Raw genomic sequence first — 25,079 nt, forward strand, 5'->3', positions numbered from 1 at the left:
AGTTCGAATATCTACTATACTAGTATGTCTCCGTTTATCTATCAAGATGTGATCTATTTGGTTGTGTGTCAATCCATCTGGAGAAGTCCAAGTATATTTATGTATATCCTTATGGGGGAATGTTGTACTTTTGACAATTAAATTTTTCGATGTGGCAAAGTTGACTAATCTAACTCCATTGTCACTACTAATTGCGTGTAGGCTCTCTTTTCCAATAGTTGGTCTAAAAATATCCTCCCGTCCTACTTTAGCATTGAAATCCCCCAATAAAATTTTCATGTGATATCTAGGGAACTGATCAAAAGTATGTTCCAATTCCTCATAGAAGCTATTCTTTATATGGTCGTCTTTCTCTTCTGTAGGGGCGTGAGCATTTATAACTATGATGTCGCACCATCTACCCTTAAGTACTAAATATGATAACCTGTCACTGATAAATTCGGCCTTTTTTACTCCTGATTTTATTCTTTTATGAACAAAGAATCCTGTTCCTAATTGGTGATTATTGTTTCCTTCCCCATAATACAACAAGTAATCTCCTATTTGTGATATGCCATTCCCATCTAACCTAACCTCTTGTACCCCCACGAAGTCTATTCTATATCTAGCTAGTTCTTTTGCTACTAATGTTACCCCTCCTGTTCTATAAAGACTAGTTACGTTCCAAGTGCCAAATCTCAAATCCTTATTCCTTTGCTGTGGTCGTGCCAGAGAATCAGTCCTATTCCGAGGCTTATTATAGGGATACGTAACAAGCTGTTTTTTACGGTGATGGGTTGTTAGCCCTTCGCCCAACCCCCAAGCTGGAGGACCACCGCTTATCGGCTGTCCACGACTGCTTATTCAATATTAGACAAAAATGAAGCTGATGTTTCTCGCACAAGTTATTGCCGTCCTAAAAGAAGGAAGCTAATATATGAAAATTTCCAAGATAGGGAAGGTAATTCCAGGCTAGAAGGCCATCGTACTACTACAACTACAAGTACTGTTATTACTACTATAACCACCAACGTACCGCGCCGTGGCATCGTGGTCTAAGGAATCCTGCCTCAGACTCGCGTTACGGAATGCTCGTTGGCTCGAGTCCTCATGGGGGAAGAAATTTTCTCATGAAATTTTGGCCAGTGTATGGGACCGGTGCCCACCCAGCATCATCATGCACTTCTGGAGCTACGATAGGTAGCGAAAATCCGGTTTCGGAAACCAGCTATAACGGCTGGGGGGAATCATCGTGCTAACCACACGATACCGCCATTCTGGTTGGATGATTGTCCACCTCTGTTTCGGCATGTGGACGTGAGACCAGGAGCCGATTGGTCGGTCTTGGCCCTTCATGGGCTGTAAAGCTACGATTTTTTTTTACAATCACCACCCTCAGCACCAGCGCTAGCAGCAGCAATAGCAGCAACATCACTAGCAGCAACAGCAGTACCAGTGCTAGCACAGAAAAAGCAGCACCACCGTTGGCAGTACCGATGTTAGCAACAGCGGCAATAACAGAGTGGTGGTCCATCTTCGCTTATTTTCTTGATGTTGCCGTAGTAAATGCTTTGTTTCTGTACAGAAAAATGAAGCCTCAAAACTCTTCAGAACCGCTCCTCAACTTTTGCCGTCTCCTGGCTTTTACACAACTGAAAAGGCATGGGGTGAGTTCCCAATAAGGAAAAATTGTTCCCATTCCATCAGGAGACATAAGATTTGATGGTCAACACCACTGGCCAGTTGAAAATAAAACTCAGCGAAGGTGTGCTAATTGTACAGGGAAAGCAAAGTTCATCTGCAGCAAGTGTCAAATTGGACTCCACCCTAAATATTTCTACCTTACCATACAAAATAGTGTTGTACAATGCGTAGGCTTGTGTGAGAAGGGCAGTTGAACCACTGATTCTAATATGTATATGTATTTGTTACATAATAAATACATAAATACTATTTGAACTAAAAGAGGTGTTATTCTATTCAATTACTGTATCACTGACCACTATGCATAGCGTCCTATTTATGGGACGGTCCTTAATTTTTATCCCAGAAAGTAAATAAAGATAAAAATGGTAAGAGAGCATTCTTAAGTCACCAACTTGCAAACGTAAACTCAGAAACGCATTTTCAAAGTCATTAATAACTTTATGCAGTAATGGGTTAAATATAATTTTATACAGTACAAGGCTATAAACTAATGTTTAGTACGTGTAACGAAGAAAGAAATGAACAATAAATGAACAATATCACAACCTAAAATTAACTGTCTTCAGAATGTCTCTGCGACAAAGTTTCAAAATCAGGAATTATGTCACTTACTGCCAGTCGTAGTTTATCACGAAGGTATTTGTTTGTCAGTCGTGATCTAAATTTGGTTTTTACTATTTTAATTGTTGAAAATAATTTTTCACAAACGTAAGTTGTAGCGAACATGGCTTCAACAGAGCAAGCGAAAGAACGAAGCTTCGGATATTTATTTTTTGGCAAAGATTTGAAAGTTCAACATTTGTCAAGTCCTTACATCTAGATTTCATTTGACATCACATAGTAAATCAGTGAGTTCAAATTGAAGAGCTAACCGCATTATTCGTACATCTGCTGAAAAAGGGTCGACGTACAGATGATGATGATGATGATGATGATGATGATGATAACAACAGTAACATTTAACCTTTTAATGTTTCATCAGTGACATGTAGTATAATGCCGTTTTATGTTATACAACCGTTTTCCTCGTAACACTTGTGAACAAATCATACATTTAATATTCTCATCATATTGACAGCAAAAAAGTACGTCCTCCCATCCTACTTGGAACTTTCGTACATGGTTTCGAGAGAGACATATGCCACTCGCAGGTCAGAGACAAATACAAATGAAACGGAGTTTAACTCCAGTGAGTGAGAGGGTGGGGGTTGGCGGAGGTTAGAAGCAAGCGAAATGCACAGCTATCACTGCGAGCCACATTGTCTCGCGAGTCACGTTCTCGCCACGGTTGATGTATGAAGTAGCTATAGCTCAGAACTGAGGAGGATATGGATTCGCTTGCCACTGTCGTTTCCGATTTTCTTCTTCTTTTACAAATAACACATTAGAATGAACGCAGCACTCGCGAGTTCTATATCCGATATCTCAAACGAGAATTAAATATGGAGCACTTCTGAGCCGAACATTCGCCATGCAGGCTAATGCTCACTTTGTAACATTTGCTCACTGTGAGCATTACATTACAGCGCTCGGCTCAAGTCAGGAGCTAGGAATCATTGCCTTCCAAAGAGTAACGCAGCAGTTCCTCGAACTATCAAAATGTTATGTTTTATTTAACGACGCTCGCAACTGCAGAGGTTATATCAGCGTCGCCGGATGTGCCGGAATTTTGTCCCGCAGGAGTTCTTTTACATGCCAGTAAATCTACTGACACCAGCCTGTCGCATTTAAGCACACTTAAATGCCATCGACCTGGCCCGGGATCGAACCCGCAACCTTGGGCATAGAAGGCCAGTCGAACTATTAATCCTAAAGTAATTTTAATCTAACAATAGATACTATTTAATACAAGTTTAGCTTACCTGTGCTGATTATCTGGAAAGTATGGAGGATATTCTTCAATGATGTTCCACTATAGAGATTGGCTACGAAAACAGGCAATTGCGTCTGTAAATAACAAATTAGGATTTACATAGATACGTCACTTGATGATGTGGAATCGGCTCGTCTGCATAGAGAAAGTCGGTTCTCACAAGGTGGAATTTTGTGAAATAGTCTACTGTATCACAGAAATATAATTTGCCATATGGAATGCATTTTTCTCTTCAGGTACAGAGTCTGGCATTTAACGTTTCGCATTTTAAGTTGATAATTATGTATGCATATGTCTCCATTTAAGAATGGAGGCTTTGATCATTGTGATTGGATCTAGTATGGCATTGGATTTAGTTAGCCATGGAACGTTGGCTATTGCAGCAGGGCATTTTCTGCGTAGAACATTATACAGGATGTTAAAAAGTATCCAATATTTTAGGAGGTGATAGTATGCATCAAAACAAGAAAATAATGTCTAATAAACATGGGTCCTACAAGACATACTTTCTGAGATATGAACACTTGTTCATAGAAGGTACTCATTGTGACGTCCATTCATGACAATGTATTTTTCTGCTTTGCAATACCAGATAATTATACCGTAGTCGACACCTCTGGCATGGAATAATGATACGTCGCAAGAAATACTGAAAAAAAAGTCTGGTTGCGGATATGAGCGGGGTTAGCAGAGATGGTGTTGTGAATTTTCGTAATCAGCATATGTGGGCTGATGAAAATCCCCATGCAGTTGAAGAAACAAGGCATCAGCACCAATTTTTAATCACCTTACTGGTAGGCGTTCTTCGTGGTAGATTAATAGGGCCATACGTGCTACCACAGAGATTAACTGGGGCTCGTTATCAGGACTTTCTTACTAGCGTATTAAAACAAATTTCAAAGAGTGCGTAATTCCTTACGCCGAAAGGCAGAGGAATGCATTGCCATGATTAGACGTCACATTGAGCACCTCCTATGAACAAGTGTTCAGATCTCAGAAAGTATGTGTTATAGGACCCATGTTTATTAGACATTATTTTCTTGTTTTGATGCATACTATCACCTCCTAAAATATTGAATAATTCTGTAACATTCTGTATATCAAGCAAGTCAATTGTAGCTATACAGCGAGTTTCGGCTGATATTTGGCGATAGTCGATATCGTGGAATTGCACCGTCCCGAAAAATAATCGGTAGGTAGGTGAGCCAGTGGCGTGAAATCGGATCTATTCAAAACAAACCTCGTGTTCGTATGGAAACAGCGCGGACATCTGAAAATGTTGAACGTGTGAGAATGGCTTTGCTGGCAACATTTTTCCTGCCTGAGTTGTCGCGTCGTAACTGGAACATTGAGACCCTATGGTTTCAACAGGACAGAGCCCAGCACATATGACACACCTTTCAATGAACACGCTGCGTACTGCTTTCCCCGAGCGATTTCCAACAATTATTCTCAACCTCACCAGCATTTTAGACCTTTCTTATATTAACCCTTATATACAATAATTATATTGTCTTGATTTTATAATACGCAATAATCGTATACAAAACACGGAACGTGCTTGCTTAGGCGTGTGTCAAATTCGCTTTCGCTGCCTGTACTTGAAACCCCAATTGCATTCTGATCGGCGTCTTATGTTCACCTCAGGCTAATACAAATATACCGATGTCACGGCCCTAGTAATGATTATTATTGATTAAGAGTTGACATATTTGTGAAGGATACACATCAATCTTGAACTTAAACATACTGTATGAATAATTTCTATTTATACCAACATATTACACAGCAAAGATTATAGAAAGTTCCAAGTTCCTTATACCTTTTACTTCTAGTGTTCCAAGTGTCACTCTTAAAAAGAGTCATTATAAAATTTAAACAAAATAATGGTCGTAATACATGGTTATGTAAACTCAAAAACATTAAAATATCATAATGTAGCTCATAATTAAGTCGAAATTCTCAGTGTCTGCAAAGTTCTTCATAAAGAAAGAACTTTGCATAGTCCGATAGAAACGGTATCATGTTAAGGGGTCTGTTTTTTTTTAACTAGGTAGTATTGGTTGTGGAAGAATGTGGAGTGTCTCCTACATTAGATGGATGTTTTCTTTTTTTCATAATGTTCATCACTTTCCGTCGCTCTAGATTTCTAAGCGTTTTCTTGGTACGACATTTTTTCGGGGAATTCTTAGATACACAAATCATGCTCAGTTTAAAAATTTTAAATGTGTGGTAGTGATCACAGTCTCTGGCATATTTCAGGTGTAATAAATCTGCTTCGAACTCCAAGACTTTGAAAGGTTTCAAATTTCGAACAGTTTTCACAACGTCATTTAAATTTCTAAGAATGTATGAGCTGCAAACTTTTTCTATTCCAAATTGTGCCAAAATCACGGTCAAAATTTAAAAAAAAAAATCTGTGGCTGTCCACAAGATACTTCTGTGTCACATGATTAAAGTGGTCATAATGTATCAAAAACATTATAAGGAAAATTATTACACGTTCTGGCCTGAGCAACTATCGGACCAAATGACTACTTTCCTCTTCAAGGACCCTTCCTTCATTTGTCAACTTCAATATGCATGACGCAGTTTCATTTGCAACACTAGGGGCAATGCTGTCATCCTACATACTCGTAATACTATCGTCCGAATTTGCAACATGTATGCCTAAATTGTAACAATTCAGTTGTCTGTTATAAAACATGTTGCTGTGGTTAAGGTTTGGAACTAGAAATACCACAGTCTAGTATATACAGTCACGAAGCTCAATACGTAGTAAATTTGATCCATAGATAGTTACTAACCACTAGGATCGCTAATATCGCCTCATTACAGACAATGCGAAATAGTACAGCACAGCCTGTTGTTCCTAGCACCCTCACAACTCAAGCTTCATAACTGTATATACTAGACTGTGGTAATGCCTAGCAGGGCACATGGAACATTGCAAAGGCATCCAGAGTTAGAACATTCGACATTTCTGGGTGAATGTTCGAACTACTTACAAAGGTCTTAGGTTCATGGAACTTTCACAGTTTATCGGCAATGGCGAATGGAACACAATGAGTCAGAAAAGGAAAAATGCCAAACAATGACACTTAGAACCTTTGCCGTATTCACTGTTTATATACAAGGTGTAACGAAAATAGTGGGCAAAACATCAGGTATGGATTCCTCATATGTAGAGAAGAAAAAAAGTCTATATGAACATGGGTCAGGAAATGCCTGGTTGCCGCGTTATAGGGGTTACAAGAAGGATCATTGTGCACTACAAAACTTAGGTATTAGTTGATTAATGTTTCAGTCTGTGTACATTTGTTTACAGGAACTGTTCAAAATGTCCACCTTCTGCCTGAATACAGGCCGCAGTTCGTGGCATTGACATCCGGACCTGCTCCCAAATTCCTGGCATAGCATGTATTGTGCGACAGTGTTGCTCAATTCGCAGGCGGAGATTTCCATATCGTTATCAGGAGTTGAATACCTAAAGGACTTCAAGTGCCCGCACAAGTAGAAGTCCAGTGGGTTGAGATCTGGTGAGCGTGGAGGCCAAGCAGTTGTTCCACCTCGCCCTATTCATCGGCCAGGGAATGTTGCATTAAGATGTCTACGTTCATCCAGACTGAAATGTGTGCGAATTGAGCAACGCTGTCGGACAGTACGTGCTACACCAGGAATTTGGGAGCAGGTCCGGACATCAATGCGACGAACTGCGGCCTGTATTCAGGCAGGAGATGGACATTTTGAACAGTTCCTGTAAACAAATGTACACAGACTGAAACATTAATCAACATTAATCAACTAATAACTTTTGTTTTGTAGTGCACAATGATCTCCTTGTAACCCTTATAGCGCGGCAACCAGGCATTTCCGGACCCATGTTTATATAATCTTTTTTTCTTCTCTACATATGAGGAACCCAAACCTGAAGTTTTGCCACTATTTCGTTACAAGAAGGATCATTGTGCACTACAAAACTTAGGTATTAGTTGATTAATGTTTCAGTCTCAGTGTCTGCAAAGTTCTTCATAAATAAATATATAGTATATAAATTGTAACCTAATACCCTGTAGAAAGATGTCTATATGTGGTTTGGCTTTATTTTCTGAAAACTTTCTTTATAACAAGGTTTAAATGATTGGATTATCATTTCTATAACCGCTTCTGTTTTTGGAACAAATTCATAAGTTACATAATCGAAATTCTACTGCACTGAGCATAATTAAAATAAAATGAAATATAAGGTTGAATTCTACTGCCTTACCTTGTTTGCATATTTGTAACTCCCGAAGTTTATCTTGTAGCTAGGGAGACATAATAGATAGAATAATGGGCCCTTTGAACACACGTATGCCAACCAAGCTGACCTCAAGCGGCTATAAGGCAGAATTTCCCATAGTCTCAGTGTTTTGAATAGGACCTGTAAAAGAAAACAAACTGTACACAATAATTGTCCAGTCATATCCAACGCGGCTCCAGTTATATTCTTTTCTGGTGTCTCAGAGCGTTGAATGTCACTCTAATTAACAGTAAGTAAGTAAGTAAGTAAGTGAGTGAGTAAGTAAGTGAGTGAGTAAGTAAGTAAATAAATAAATGAATGAGTGAGTGAGTAAGTAAGAAAATAAGTGAGCAAGAAAGTAAGTAAATAAGCAATTAAGCAAGTACATAAGTAAATAAGTAAGCAAGTAAATAAATAAATGAGTAAATAAGCGAGTAAGTAACAAGTAGGCTTAAGTAAATAAGTAAGCAGGTAATTAATTAAGTAAGAAAGTATGCAAACATGTAAATAAATCAGTAATAATTAAACAAGTAAATAAATAAATAAACACATAAGTAAATAAACGAATTAATCAATATAGAAGCACGTAAATAGCCTATATAAATAAGTGAATAAGCAAGTAAACAAATAAATAGATAAGTGAATAAGCAAGTAAACACATAAATAAATAAGTAAATAAATAAAAGTATGTAAATAAGCATATAAATAAATAAGTCAAATAATAATAAGTAAATAAATAAATAAGGAAATAATTAAGTATATAAGAAAATAAATAAGTAAAAAATTAAAAATAAATATATAAATAGGTAAAAAATAAACAAATAAGTAAAAAAATAAGTAAATAAGCACATAAGTAAATAAGACATTTTATAGTTAATGGTGGGATTGGTATTTTTAATACAAAGAAATATCTGTGATTTTATTGTGTAATAGTAGCGTGTCTGTTTCTAAAATAATTTAACTTAGAGCAACGTTTTTCTACTTATTACAAATTTCAGTAGTGCTTTTGTTATGAAATTTAAAATTTAAATTATGGTTTATTTAACGACGCTCGCAACTGCAGAGGTTATATCAGCGTCGCTGGTGTGCCGTAATTTTGTACCGCAGGAGCTCTTTTACATGCCAGTAAATCTACTGACATGAGCCTATCGTATTTAAACACACTTAAATGCCATCGACCTGGGCCGGGATCGAACCCGCAACCTCGAGCATACAAGGCCAGCGCTATACCAAGTACGCTACCGAGGCCGACTTTTGTTATGAATTCTGAAACAAAATTAAAGAACATATAATATTGCAACAGCGTGTTTGTACACAGTTCGTTCTGCAATCAATAAAATGACAAAGGTAAATCTTACTCTGCCACCAAAAGAATTCAGCTCATTCGACTGAGGAGCTTGCCTTCCGATCCGGAGTTTCTCTCGGGTGTTGGTTCGTTTCTTGCTTGGACTGATTATCTGCTTGGTTTTTTCCGAGGTTTTTCCCAACAGTAAGGCAAGTGTCAGGTAATCTGTTACGAATTCTCAGTCTCACGTCGCCAAATGCCATCTCGCTATCACCAATCCCACCGACGCTAAATAACCTAGTAGTTGATAGATCGTTGTTAAATAACCAAGTAAAAAGTGAGGGAACCTATACATTATTTTATGACAGAAAAAAATTAAAATAATTATTTTTATGTACTTCACTTTGGAAAAAGCTCTTCATTTTTGGACTCTAACACACATTTTACAAGTACTTGTCTGAAAAATGTATCTTTTTAAGCATCTGTTCATTCCCATACACTTCACACTAAGTTCTTCAAATGAGGAATGAAAGTTTGTTTTCATTTGTAACAAAGCTTTAATTGTTTCAATTTTCATTCTTGACTTTTCATCAGTCCAGATTGAGTTCACTGTGTAGAAATAAAAGTCTTTCAAATAATGAATTACTGACTGAAAGACATATGATTAATGACGCTATTTTCAGAAGATTTTCAAATGGAATGGAATTTTTTTTTTTTTTGAAATGTTGAAAAACATGAGACTACTTTTCAACTGTTGATTTGTCATAAAACTCCTAGTGTCCTATTCATAGACATTTCGCTAGCCCGCGCTACGAGCGTGCTAAACTAGCCCCCACTATCGACTGACTACTTGTACAGGATTCATATCATATCATATCATATCATATCATATCATATCATATCATATCATATCATATCATATCATATCATATCATATATCGTATTGTATCGCATCGCAGCGCATCACATCACATCACATCACATCACATCACATCACATCACATCATATATCATATCAAATATCATATCATATAATATCATATATCATATCATATATCATATCGTATCACATATATCATATCATATCACATATCATATCATATATCATATCACATATCATATCATATCATATCATATCATATCATATCATATCATATCATATCATATCATATCATATCATATCATATCATATCATATCATATCATATCATATCATATCGCTAACACTGGTTTATGAATATTAAAAACGTTAGTTCGCTGACCATCCACCGGAAGCCCGCGCTAAGAATGTCTATGAATACGGCCGTGTATTTTTAACTACTTAAAAATGGACACTGCTGCAGTTCTAACACTTCCGCGCAAGTGAATAAAGAGAAAGATGCTATGTTCTTCTCAAAGTGTGCAGAATATCTCATACTGTGCTCTGTGGTTCTGTCTCATACTGAGAACCGTTCAGAAATGTGCATGAATCGCAGCAGTTTCATCACAATACTTAAATATTTACGTGTAAAATGTTATTGAAACAAAATTAAAGCTTCTGACGACGAAATTAATTTCCTAGGACAAAAACGGGGACATTTGCTCCCCGGGGACAGCAACTCAAAACCGGAGACTGTCCCCGGAAATCTGGGACGTCTGGTTAGTCTACCGTGACCAGGATATAGACATCCAACGTTTTTGAGTTAAATGTCGACTTCATCGTCAGGAAATGTAGGGGAAGGGGAACACAGATGTTAAAAGATTCTGTGTCCAGCTCTGAACATACCGCCATGATGTTGCGAAAAAGTACTAATGTCCTTAGCTCCAAGCCCGTGGGATTCCCAACGTATATGGCGGGTGCCAGGCCGACGTTAAGACTAATCTTCTGGTTGTATTCAGGCAGCTTTGACGTCATCACACTGAAGATGGAACTGCCAATTGAGTGGCCGACATAGTATAACTGCTTATTTCCCGTGATATTGAGGATGTAGTCCACCGTGGCGGGCAAGTCATACATTCCCATTTCATGCCAGCTGCAATGCAGTTTGTAAAGTTAGTTGTTAGGAATTTGTGTGAGGAATGTTTTAAAACACGTAAAGTAAACCTATTTCTGACAGAGGGCTCCAGGCAAAATTCCTTGTCCACTTCTCATCGACGTTGAATTTTGACTCCGAATAATCTCTGCAGTTGAAAATCGTCCTTAACCCTTCAGTACTCGCGTGGGGAACACCTGTCAATCAACGTGCTTTTTTCATTGTATTTCCTTGAAAGGCTTTACAACAGTGAGGCTTTAAGTACCTTCGAAACCAATCTTACATAATAACATTCTTTAGTTTCAGCATGGATGAATATAATAGGATGCGAAACTGCGGTCAGCACAATCTGACGGAAGGGGGTTCAAATAAGATGATAGCGCTCGACGTGTGGGTGGTGAACATTATAACTATGTGTTGGGTAGATTACCCAGAGTTCTCTATTTATCCGTTCGTTCGATACGAACAGACGATGCTCGAGAAGCAAGATGGCAGCCAGAACCTTGCTAATGAGTGGACATAAAGTGATACTAATGTAAGTGTGTGTATAAGAGTGTATGTTAAACAGTGATGTTTATGGACGTTGTAAAAATAGTGTAATGTAATAAATAGTGTAATATAATAAATAATAAATAATAGTGTAATAAAATGGTAATATAATAAATTGAACTAAGTAGTTTTTGCAGACTTTTCCATTGCACTGTACACTAAATACCCAAAGAATACGATCCAAATCATATAATCTTTTGCTTAATTTTCTTTCTCTGTTTGGTTATATTTTAATTGGGTAGTGTAAAATAGATTCTCTCCTTTATCTTCCTGTTAACTCCGGTAATAAAAATGTAAATGTTTTATTTTAAATTGGCTTAGTTGATAATATCGAGGGCGGGAGGGAAGGAATATTTTCTGCATAGTTTAACATTTTCGTCACCGGGTGCGCTGCTAAATGCATGGAGTAATTAGTTTTTGTTTTCGCTACTTGGCGCGCTGCTAGATGTAATAAGTTCTCCGTCCAACAGATGTGAGCAAGATTAGTTTATACATTAGCGCCTCTAGCATGTGTTACGGGAAACTCAGTTTCGCATCCTATTATATATTTATTCATGGTTTCAGTCTTGAAGTTGCTCGTAGACCTATAACTTCTGTAGCTAATTATTGCGATGTACCGAAGTACATATATTTCCGTGCAGGAATTCTGCGTTATAATATGATGAAAGATCGGTGGAGCAGAGAAAAATCATCTTCGGCACCGGGATTCAAACCCGGGTTTTCAGCTCTACGTGCTGACGCTCTATCCACTAAGACACACCGGATTCCAATTCCGATGCCGGATTGAATCCTCTAAGTTTAAGCTCCACCTCATTGTTTCCCTTTAGTGGCCAACCCCCATGCACTGTGTCACAGATGTGTGACAGTGGCACAATGTCCAACACACTAATGTGCAGAGGTGCACTCATTACGAATGACTAAGTGGCCGGGATCCGACGGAATGAGCGCCGTCTTAAGTCACTAAGTGGATTTTTCTCCGCTCCACCGATCCTTCATTCTCTAGCTAAGATTTTATTCTTCTGGGTGACAATTGTCAACCACGCTGCCTTTTACGTTACTGTTTCTGCAAAGTTTCGTTAAGCATTCATTATCACTTATGTGAATTATATAGGACTAGTATATCTTAGGGATAATTTGTTCTATTGAACTTCGAAGGACTGTGGATCTACGTTTATTCAATTCCTTCAGAGATTAGAAGGTGTTCTCAAATATTACTGGAAATACAAGAATCCGCTACGCCAACCCCAAAACAAAGGAATGGATCCAGAGGCCGTTGTTACCAATTTTGTAGGTCTCGAGACAAAATGACTAGAAATGATGTGTGAAATGTTCAAAACGGACATGTGCCGACAATTTGAGCGATATCTGTGTAAATTGCTTTTACTCTTAAATAATTTAAGACATGTCTGCAGAAAGCATTCACGTATAAAGACTTATGAAGGATATAATCCAAGGAAAATAGGACAATTGGATGCAATTGGTATTATTGTATACAAAGATTTTCACAACACAGCAAGGATTATAAACGTGTTTCCAGTGTTAATTTTGTAGGTAAATGTAGAAAGTACTACATTTACACATAAATAATAATTATAAAGAGCGTTAAAAAAAGTATGGAATATTACTCATAAATTTTTAAATGTTGATTTTACAAAAAAAAAAATAAATATATATATATACACAAAAGCTGTTGGAAATAAACCATACAATATGGTATCAGTGTTCGAAAGAAGTTATTCAGACGTACAGGGTGTGACAGCAAACTTTATTTTTTAAAAGGTACCCTATATTAAAATTTACATATTCCGAATCTCCATTAAATTTCATGTCTGAATGTGTAGAAATGTTACCCATTCACCCGTTTTATGTCTTTTAACTATTTATTAAACTTGTTTCTTTAACTTCATACTTGAGACAAATGAGTATATAAAATCATGTTGAGTAGGCATAAAACTAAACAAAACATTATTACTAACCAAACTTTACCACAGATGCTCAAAATGAGAACCATTCCAGTCTATAACGAAAACTGTCCATTGTGATATGAGATGGAACAGATCAGTCATGTAACTGTGAGGAAGACAATACCATAATAATATAGTAGTGAGGTCTGGACTATCCGAAACTCATATGTTCAATGCCTAACAACTGCGGAAATGAGATTTCTAAGGAGGACTGCCGGCTACAGCTTGCTTGACCACAAAAGGAATGAACTAATTACAAAACAATTGAAAATTACACCTACTTATGAACATCTCAACCACTATAGACAAAAATGGCTTAATCATGTCAATAGGACGGACCGTTCCAGACTCCCAAGACAAATTCTCCGCTATATACCTCATGGAAGACGATCTTTGTGACGCCCCCTGTAAAGATGGAAGGAGACTGTAACAGGCAACTAGGCCTAATACCTGTAAGGACAATGATGATGATTCTCCGTAGTAACACATTTATGTAACCATTCATATTGAAAGAATGTTCACATTCATTCTCTAAATTAGGAATATAACTTGGGTGACATCTGTCCCCCATGCGATTGAATACGTTACGAAAAAGTACGCGAGTACTGAAAGGTTAAATATAGGCTACTATTACTACGACTACATTCATTCCAGTGCGATATTTTCTACTCCATACTTTGTATAGCACTCATTGTGTAGGTTCATTACGATGACAACAGCTAGAGAGAGAGATCAGAGACTCAGGTGCTTCTTGCCAGTTTTTATCTGGAACAGCCAGTGTATCTGGCAATGATTCAACTGAGGGAAGAATTACGCAAATGAAAGAAAGAAAGGACTACTCTGAAATAAAAGTAAAGTTAACCTCATGAAAGGTCATATCGGCCCACAGGATGGCGACAGGTTAAGGCTTCCGTCTTTACAGAAATCGCCATTTAATGCCAGTAGGGATGTCAGACTACATTCCAGCAGCCTTTACTCTCAAGAAAATGCTTCTGTTAGAGGCTGAGAACACTCCAGGGCCATGGTGCGGCTGGAAGGATTATATCAACAGAAAATTTACAACCCCCTCGGGAAACGGACCCGTGACTTCCCGGCTTCCAGTGTTGCTTCTTAACCGTGACGCTACCTCGCTCCCAAATCTGAAGTAATTTTTAGCAAATATAATTTACAATTACTTAAAAAATTGAGAATTTGATAATATTGCAGAAAAATATTAGGTAAATCAATAGGGAAGGTCGATAAGTATCTCACAAATTGAAGATGGGTGAGTGTATGAGTGAGTGAGTGAGTGAGTTACAAAGATCTGTAAAATCCATTATTGATATCATCTGATGAGAAGAAGATAACCATTTTGTTGTTAAAATTTTCGGTGCACAATAAATTATGCATTCAACTTCCCTTAAGGGGCTAGGTACAGCTTATAGCAGTAAAATTTTGAAAATATTCAACATTTTTTCCTCCATTACTGTATCTTATACAATAATAAAAATTGGTATGTGTAAAACATTGCCCTTCTGCTATATGAAAAAATTATTTACATTTTTTTTTTTCAAAATTCATTTCACTGTGCAGTGATAAAGCGTTTCCCACATAACTAAAAAACTATCCAACATTCTGTGATGAATTTTTTGTGTGTATTTATGCATGTTATATCTACAGTATGATGCAAGATCACTTCTCTACCTTTGATAGGTTGTCTGATAAAAAAAAATTCATTTAAAAAATGATCAAGTTTCAGTACTTACTTCTAACACAAAATAAAAACTGTATTGAAAGAGCATGATATTGTAAATATGAGTTTCAGTAATGAAATAAAAGAGAGAGAGAACATGAAAAAGTTAACGAGTTTATGAGTTATGAGGGAAATGCTTCATCACTGCACAGTGAACTGCCACCATTTTGAATTTGTAAATATATATATATATATATATATATATATATATATATAATTTTTTTAATCGTAAAAATATTTTTTTCATATAGCAGAATGGTAGCGTTTTACAAATACCAATTTTCATTATTGTACAAGATATAGTAATAGAGGAAACAAATGTTGAATATTTTCAAAACTTTTACTGCTGTAAGCTGTACCTAACCCCTTAAATGACGTAAGGCCTAATTAACCTTGCACACATTAACGATGCATGTTTTTTTTATCAAGAAGCTGCTACTCGATTTTATAACTTTTTGAAGCTTGAAATTCACCTGAAGTCCCAGAATTTCTCAGTATCTGGCGAAAGAGTCACGTGTTTGCGTGAATATCTGTTTCCTCGACTGTTAGTCAGCCAGACATCGTATCCCGCGTCTGCCAGGTTAAACGCTGAAAACAGAAAAGCACATCAACTACTTCACTTTTGGGGTGGAGAGTCGCTACGACTTAGCACTGCGACCTGATAGATCTATTGCGTTTGAGTTTATCCTCTTTCAAGGCGAATTCCCAACCCACACCATCTGGCTACATTAAGGTTCGCTGAGTATTCAGATTTCACAGGCAGCCATAATTTGACGGAGTTACGCAATAATAGACCAAGCGCCAAAAACCTGTTTCGAGATATTGGCCATTGAAATAAATCTGTTTTATACAACATTTTATGCAAGAAGTATTATAACATTAATACTATTATAAAAAATAGCACAAATAATACCAAAAAAGGCTAACCGATTTTTAATGAGACCAGCAGTTGAATTAATATTTCTAAGCAAAATAAATTAATTTTATGCAATAAACGAGTTTTTGCTTATAAATAGCAGCAAAATTCAGATATCATATCTTGATTTATTCTGAGTTACATTAGCTTACCATCAACAGATTTGTGCAAATATTTATCTTTTTTTTTTTTTTTTTCAAATTGTCGATTGGTCTTATTGCGTAACTCCGTCCAATTGTCCCTAGAGCAATCATCCTTGTATCGCCAGCCAGCGATCGAAAAATGATATTGAATGATAATGGAATAGAGGTAGGACGGAATGATGTTGGTACATAAACTGGAGAAACGGGAGAAGCCCGAGAAAACCCTAACTGTGACCTGTCCGCCACGAGTGCCACTGCGAGAGTTTCAATGAAAAACTCCAGGCCTAATTGGGACTCGAACCCGAACCGTATGCGTGATATGCAGAAGATCCACCCAGTCATCGTAGGAACTGGCCAACTTCATGCTGTATCAAATTTCCTTTGTTAATTGATATATAAACGAAGTATAAATATTGCAAAAGACTATGTTTTAGCAGAAATTAAACATCAACATTGAACAGGCACATTACAGACGTTTACAAGTTCATAATAATTTTAGTAAAATTATATTTTTTACATATATCTCATAGTTACGTCATGAATTTTACCGAATACGTAAAAATCAAGAATATCTGTTGGGTTCAGAATACAGGTTACAGGTTATTAATCTAGAATGGATTCACACTCACTTCAAAATTTATCTTCAGAGTGGAGCTTACACTTCAGTGCACATCCTGGATGGACTCACACTCACTTTGAGGATCCTCTTCACTGAAGTTTGCTGAGTTCCACAACTACATAAGAGTGCCTAGCTACTCTGCTCTCTATTTACAAGATAATGAAATGAAACTACGTAAGCAAGTAGACTTTAAAACGGAGAACCGAATTATACATTCTCCCGAAAAAGGGCCTATAGATCTATGGGCCCATTTTCTGGCTACCTCCTCAATTGTTCTTCCTCTGACACATATCGTCAAGCGAGATGTACTGCCTGATAACAGATGTACACATCAGCCAGAACCTCAATCAGAAGATCTGTTTTAGATATGAAATTAAATTCTGCTTACTTACTTATAAATGGCTTTTAAGGAACCTGAAGTTTCATTGCAGCCCTCACATAAGCCCGCCATCGGTCCCTATCCTGAGCAAGATTAATCCCGTCTCTATCATCATATCCCACCTCCCTCAAATCCATTTTAATATTATCCTCCCATCTACGCGTCGGCCTCCCCAAAGGTCTATTTCCCTCAGGCCTCCCAATTAACACTCTATATGCATTTCTGGATTCGCCCATACGTGCTACATGCCCTGCCCATATCAAACGTCTGGATTTAATTTAGATTAAATTCTGCTACATTTGAATTATAAGAAATGAGTGTCACAAAGATCACAGATACCTACGTACTTTATAAATATGGCGTACTGTTTACCAAACTGCCGGAGTCGACTTTCCACGCTGGTAACCCGGAATCGAATCCTGGTTGGTTCAAGTGGGATGTGTGATGGAAGAAGAGGATGCTTTATTGTAGGTTTTCACGTAGTACTCCTTTTTACCCTACCGGCATTCCACCAATTAATTCTTCAGGTGAAACTTTTAGGGAAAAATATATATGAATTTCAAACTATGCAATATAAGTTAATTTTATCCGTTGCGACAATAGATATAGTAAGTAGGTAATTTTACAACGCTTTATCAACATCTTAGATTATTTAGCGTCTGAATGAGATGAAGTTGATAATGCAGGTGAAATAAGTCCGGGGTCCAGCACCGATAATTACCCAGCATTTGCTCACATTGGGTTAAGGAAAAACCCCGGAAATAACCCCAACCAGGTAACTTGCCTCGACCGGAAATCGAACCCGTGCCACCTGGTTTTGCGGCAAGACGCACTAACCGTTACTCCACAGGTGTGGACAAATAGATGTAACGTAAATGAATAAGGAAAGGAACTAAGAAAAGTTGTCTATACGACGTACATTTCGTGAACAGTTAATCGATGTTCCTTTAGCTTATTTTTACAGTAGGCCTACTTTTCTTATAAAATGAAATACATATTAACAGAAATGGTTTCCTTGTTATTTGACAGTATCTCGACACATATGAAAAAAAAAACAATGGATGGACCCAAATCGATCCAATTTGGCTCAAATCAAACCAAGTCAAAGAACGAATGAACCGGCCAAGCTTACCCAATGAACCCTCTTGTCCCAGAAATATCCAAGCGCTGGAGGTCATCAGTAGCCTGTGTTGCAGGATCACAGCAGGTCTTCCCGCATTTGAGTTGGTCCTCCCGCCAGGTATACGGAAGTGTTTAAGCACATACCCGTCCTTGGTCTCCACAGTGTGCTCTTCCGCCGGATATCCATACTTGCGTATCACCTCGGGCTGTAGAAATATTAAAAATTGAATAATTTCCGGGCAAATGAAGAGGTGTACGTTCATGAAAAAATTTTAGTATAGCATTTTCAGAGTTTAAACTTGGTAATTAAAAACTAGATTGTGCCTTAGTCAAAGAAGTTGATTAGTTTTATTTTATTTTTATAAACTTCCTTAGGTACAGCTTACAGCAGTAAAATTTTGGAAATATTCAACATTTTTTTCCTCCATTAAGCCTATTGTATCTTGTACAATAATGAAAATTAGTATGTGTAAAACACTGTCCTTATGCTATATGAAATATATATATATATATATATATATATATATATATATATATATATATATATATATATTTTTACGATTTAAGAAAATTGTTTACATTTTTGTTTTTCAAAATTCAGTTTACTGTGTAATGATGAAGCGTTTCCCACATAACTCAAAAACTATCCAACATTCTGTGATGAAATATTTTGTGTGTATTTATGCATGTCACATCTACAATATGATGCAAGATCACTTCTTTATCTTTGATAGATTGTCTGATAAAAATAAATTAATTTCAAAAATGGTCAAATATTAGTACTTTCTTCTAACACAAAATAAAAAATATATATTATTTATTGAGGAATGTAGATGAAAGAGCATGGTATTGTAAACATGAGTTTCAGGAATAAAATAAAAGAGATAGAACATGAAAAAGTTAACAAGTTTATGAGTTATGGGGGAAACGCTTCATCACTGCACAGTAAACTGCCACCATTATGAATTTTGAAAAAAGGAATATATAAATATATTTTTTTAATCGTGAAAATACATTTTTTTCGTATAGCAGAAGGATAGAGTTTTACACATACCAATTTTCATTATTGTACAAGATACAGTAATGGAGGAAATAAATGTTAAATATTTCCTAAAATTTTACTGCTGTAAGCTATACCTTACCCCTTAAAAGGCTGCCAAGACTGACAAAGTTTACTAGATAAATAAGGTAAGTGCACCAAATAAGGCCATGCAGACCAATAAGGCCAATTACTGTTTTACGAAGAACTGCCAAATATTGGTGATAAACGACAGCATCTTCCTCATCCGCATGCTCTGCTAAATGTTAAGGCATATCAACCACTCGCTTGATGTCAGTTGTAGTGAATGCATATATAGGAAGAAAACTGTGCGGCCAAACCTGATTGTGTTGCTACTACCACGCGGGAAGTGCGTTTTTGTTTAAAACTTTTTATAACCTATATTTCAGAGAATGTAGTGTGTTATGTATATCATTACAGTATATTTTATGTAAAGGATGAATCAAAAGTGTGGAACCATATAAATATCTTGCATATGCTTGATTTTCGATTATTATAGGTGTTACCAGTATTTGTACGACCAAATGCTCTATAAGGGACACATTCGATTCTAGCCCTCAGCTATCTCAAAAGCCGCCATTTTGGATGCAACTTTGAAATTTTAAATGGAAAGTGGGTCATGTAGGTTCTCTAAATCATGTGACATTTTCTGAAAAAATTCGATGGTGCAATCCGTTTTGAAATATCTCTAATCCTTTTCAAGTTATTTAAAGATAACTGTTATAATGACACAAACATTAGTTACTGCATCTACAGATATTTTGTAACATGGTACAGTGCTAAGGAGAATTTGGAAAATGTATTTTATGCAATTATGGTAATTAACTTTTCCTGCTTTCCTGTTTGGTTAACCTGTGACAATTTCAATACATTGTTGTGATTATTTGAAGCTCTCCTATAACAAATTTCTTGATTTTCGTGATGGCATTATCGAAAGAGAGAAGAATTGATATCATCAATTCATTCTGGTGGGTTAAGCCATAGAAATGTTGCAGCAGATTGGACGAACAGTTCCCTGGACATTGGATTAGTCCTCGTGGACCAGTAAAATGATCGGCCATGTTTCCAGCTTTAACACCCCTTGCTTTTTTATTTTGGGATTACATAAAGAGTTTGGTATATAAAGAAAAAATTGAGAATGTGGAACATTTAAAGAACCGTATCATTGAAGCCAGTGCTAAAGTCACCCCGGAAATACTACAAAGTATTCTCTCCAGATTCTCAATTTCCTTTTCAGATACCAAGCTCTTTATGTAATCTCAAAAGAAAAAATCTAGGAGTGTTAAATCTGGAGTCCTGGCTGGCCATTCTACTGGTCCACGCCGACCAATCCAATGTCCAGGGAACTGTTCGCCCAGTCTGCTGCAACATTTCTATAGCTTAACTCATCAGAATGAAGAAAGATATCAATTCTTCTTTCTTTCAATAGTGCCATCACAAAAATCAAGAAATTTGTTATAGGAAAGCTTCAAATAATCACAACAATGCATTGAAACTGTCACAGATCAACCAAACAGTAAAGCAAGATAAGTTAATTACCAGAAGTGCATGAAAATATATTTTCCAAAACCTCCTTAGTACTGTACCATGTTACAAAATATCTGTAGATGCAGTAACTAATGTTTGTGTCATTATCTGTCGCTAGACGTTGTTCTGAGCGGTTGTGTTCCCCCTGTGCTCCGTGCTCCAAACCACAGTCATTCCATAGTTGGTTCTACAAGTGCTCCGTCTGCTCTCTGTAAGCGATGTAAGTCTAAAGTTGTTAATGGAGTTAAATGCAGTGTTTGTGATAACGTTTTTCATACCAGTTGTGCAAAATTAATTAATAACGTTATTTCGATTGATGAAAATTCTGTGAAGTGTTGTGTTAATAACAGTGAATCTATTAAACATTCATTATCAAGCTACTTCTAATGTAAACAATAATGGTTATGAACAGTATGATTCTGAGGAAAGACACGATCCTAGATTAATGACGTCGCAAGTTTCATTTGGTGAGCAATTAAAACCTTTTATCGGAAATGTAAGTGGAACTAAAAATAAGGTTGAAACTAAAGTGAATCTTGATGTGCTCCCTCCTGAACATTCCGTAAAGAAGCTAGAAGAAAAGAATCCAGTCCAAGAATCGTCAAGTGGAGTAGGTTCGAAACAACAAACGTGGTACGAGGTTGTTCGTAAAAAGACAAAAAGAATTAACGTCATTGGTAAAAAAGCTAATAATGATGCATCAGTTTCCAAATTGCATGGTGTTCCTAAGTACGTTCTACTTCATGTGTATCGTCTTGCTCCTGAGACCAAAACTGAGGAGGTGATTGAATTTATTAAACCCAGTTTCCCTGAAGTCGGCAATCATTTATGTTCAGTTTTATGAATGACAACTGCTAACGTAATATTACCTGATATAGAGAATATTATATCTAAAAATAAACGTGAAATGTCTGTAGCATGTCCTTCAAGTGAGAAAAATGAATTCTTGTAATTAAAAAAAATGTGTTTCAACATTATGAGTACACATTGCAGTTGCAACAAATCAGAAATGAAATAAAAGCTTAGAAAATAACTACATTTTTGTCTTTCAGTTTGTATAATATGTATTTACGTATCAGTATTTGTTTTTTTCTTCCAGTGCTTCGTGACACAATATAATTCAAGTATTGTACATACTGTTTTCCCTTATAAGAAGTGAAGTTAATTTATAAGTAAATAATCATAAAACATAATTAGGCCTGTATTTCACAAATATTTCAATTTTCAAATAATGTTAGTGCTTTATTCCTTTGTTTTTGTAGAAGTTGTTACATAAATTCATTACAATGTTTTTATTGCTGCTGATCATTATTGTGCGTGACGTATCTCAGGCATTTATAACAGTACTTGTCTCATTTATATGATTGTGATTTCCCCTATAACTACAATCCCTTACTGTAACACTTTCTACACCTCTGCCTGAAAGCTGTGTAGTCGTACAGATATATGCAATATTTTACGGAGGAGCACGCGGCATTCCAGGAATTACAGAATCATATGTTGTCATGTGATTTCGTGACACCACTATCTTACACGGTCAGTAATACCGATCAGATCAGTAATAATGAGTTAATAATACTGACAGTATGCATCAATATTTTAGCGACCCTAAACCGTCAGCATATTGTCAATATTTCTGGTCGGTATTAATGTGCTATTTGCCCTTTGAACAGGTGGAAGAGTTCAAATATTTTAGAGGAACAGTAACAGATATAAATTACACTCCGGAGGAAATTAAACGCAGAATAAAATAATATGGGAAATGCCTGTTATTATTCAGTTGAGAAGCTTTTGTCATCTAGTGTGCTGTCAAAAAATCTGAAAGTTAGAATTAATAAAACAGTTTTATTACCGATTATTCTGTATGGTTATAAAACTTGGACTCTCACTTTGAGAAAGGAACAAAGGTTAAGAATGTTCGAGAATAACATTCTTAGGAAAATATTTGGGGCTAAGGGGGATGAAGTTACAGGAAAATGGTGCAGTTTCTTCTCAAGCAGTTGCGATTTCATCCGTACCGACTATAGTTGCTGCAAGCCCTAAAACCAGAGGACAAAGTGCTACGAAGATATTTCTGCATAAATATGCAGACTTCAATTGAAAACGATGATGAATTTTTTCGTTCCGTGATGTTTTCTGACGAAGCCACTTTTCATCTTTCTGGTAAGGTGAACAGATATAACCTCAGAATCTAGAAGTCTGAAAATCCGCGTACCTACGTGGAACTTGACTATAGGCTTGATGTGTGCCGTGTTACCAATGGGGGACACATTGAACATATTTAAAGTAAGGAACTGAACTTTTTGAGTTTTTCTTTCCATTGGTATTATTTTCATGCACCTCAGATTCATAGAACCTAAATTACATGTGTTCGAAACCGGAAAGGTGTTTTGTAGGAGCTCTATAGGCCTATTAAAACACAGCAAATGAACTCAATTTATTAGAATATTAAAAATAACATGAACAGAATTTATTTGACTTTAGATTCATGTTGTTGACTGTGCAGTTAGTGAAATTTATCTGGGGAATAACTTCCAGTGGATTGTTTGCCTCAATTTCCGGCGGTGTTAGTGATTCCAAATCAATGTTACTTTCAAAACTCACGCCTGCCATTTTGGATTGCTGCTTCCAAGGTTTTCAGGTTGTTGCACGTACGATATTAATCAATATCGCATATAGTTGGAAATCGATAGTTGCAATAACATAATGAATAGCAATACTTTAATGTGTGTTATTAAGATAATTACGTCACATGAAATTAGCGTATTTTACGAGTAGTATGGTAAAATAGAAACACTTTTAATTGACTACTGTGAATAAAGGCATTCTTTTGGTTGCTAAGGACTGTGAAATGACCTTAGGTACCAGTCATGGATAAATATAATTTTTATATATTTTACTCACCGTGGTCATGAAAGCTTCGGATTCGCCTCCTGCTAGAAGGGAAGCCAATCCAGCGCTTGCTGGCCTTCCAATAAACATAAGCAAAACAAACCCTGCTAGCTGCATTTTTCTTCATACAATGCCTGGGAATTGCTTTGACACTAGTAAGTGACCAAGGCTATCTCTATATAAGAAGGCCTCGGAGTGACTCACTGTGGTTTCCTTATAGATAATGCTGTCATTGTCAATTCTTTCCCCTAATTATTGTAATGACGAAATCCTAAGTTCATCATTTCAATTTCTGAAAACAGATCTAAGAGTGTGTTTCTGTATCGAACTCCATATCAGCAACATGCATATCGTCGTTGTTCCTGCAATAACTCCTATGTGACTTATTCACACATTTTCAGATTTTTGTCCTATACTTACTTACTTACTGGCTTTTAAGGAACCCGGAAGTTCATTGCCGCCCTCACATAAGCCCGCCATTGGTCCTTATACTGAGCAAGATTAATCCAGTCTCTACCATCATATCCTACCTCCCTCAAATCAATTTTAATATTATCTTCCCAGCTACGTCTCGGCCTCCCCAAAGGTATTTTGCCCTCCGGCCTCCCAACTAACACTCTATATGCATTTCTGGATTCGCCCATACGTGCTACATGTCCTGTCCATCTCAAGCGTCTGATTTTATGGTCCTAATTATGTCAGGCGAAGTATACAATGCGTGCAGCTCTGTGTTGTGTAACTTTCTCCATTCTCCTGTACCTTCATCCCTCTTAGCCCCAAATATTTTCCTAAGAACCTTATTCTCAAACACTCTTAATCTCTGTTTCTCTCTCAAAGTGAGAGTCCAAGTTTCACAACCATACAGAACAACCGGTAATATAACTGTTTTATAAATTCTAACTTTCAGATTTTTTGACAGAAGACTAAATGACAAAAGCTTCTCAACCGAATAATAACACGCATTTCCCATATTTATTCTGCGTTTAATTTCCTCCCGAGTGTCATTTATGTTTGTTACTGTTGCTCCAAGATATTTGAA

At 36.6% G+C, this 25,079-nt stretch overlaps 1 protein-coding gene across 1 annotated transcript in view; it reads right to left on the minus strand.

The window, feature by feature from the left end:
• LOC138696072 (lysosomal acid lipase/cholesteryl ester hydrolase-like) overlaps positions 1-24,204 on the minus strand; it is a 47,465-nt gene extending 23,261 nt beyond the window's left edge. The window contains exons 1-6 of the mRNA XM_069820597.1: positions 24,053-24,204; positions 18,572-18,767; positions 15,856-15,970; positions 10,891-11,137; positions 7,827-7,982; positions 3,549-3,633 (exon numbers count right to left, since the gene is read on the minus strand). Coding sequence (XP_069676698.1) covers positions 3,549-3,633; positions 7,827-7,982; positions 10,891-11,137; positions 15,856-15,970; positions 18,572-18,767; positions 24,053-24,157 — 904 coding nt within the window. The 5' untranslated portion in view covers positions 24,158-24,204. The remainder of the gene's footprint in view (positions 1-3,548; positions 3,634-7,826; positions 7,983-10,890; positions 11,138-15,855; positions 15,971-18,571; positions 18,768-24,052) is intronic.
• Between the last annotated feature and the right edge of the window lie 875 nt (positions 24,205-25,079).

The sequence above is a fragment of the Periplaneta americana genome, chromosome 3 (genome assembly GCF_040183065.1).
Source record: "Periplaneta americana isolate PAMFEO1 chromosome 3, P.americana_PAMFEO1_priV1, whole genome shotgun sequence".
Classification (NCBI taxonomy): domain Eukaryota; kingdom Metazoa; phylum Arthropoda; class Insecta; order Blattodea; family Blattidae; genus Periplaneta; species Periplaneta americana.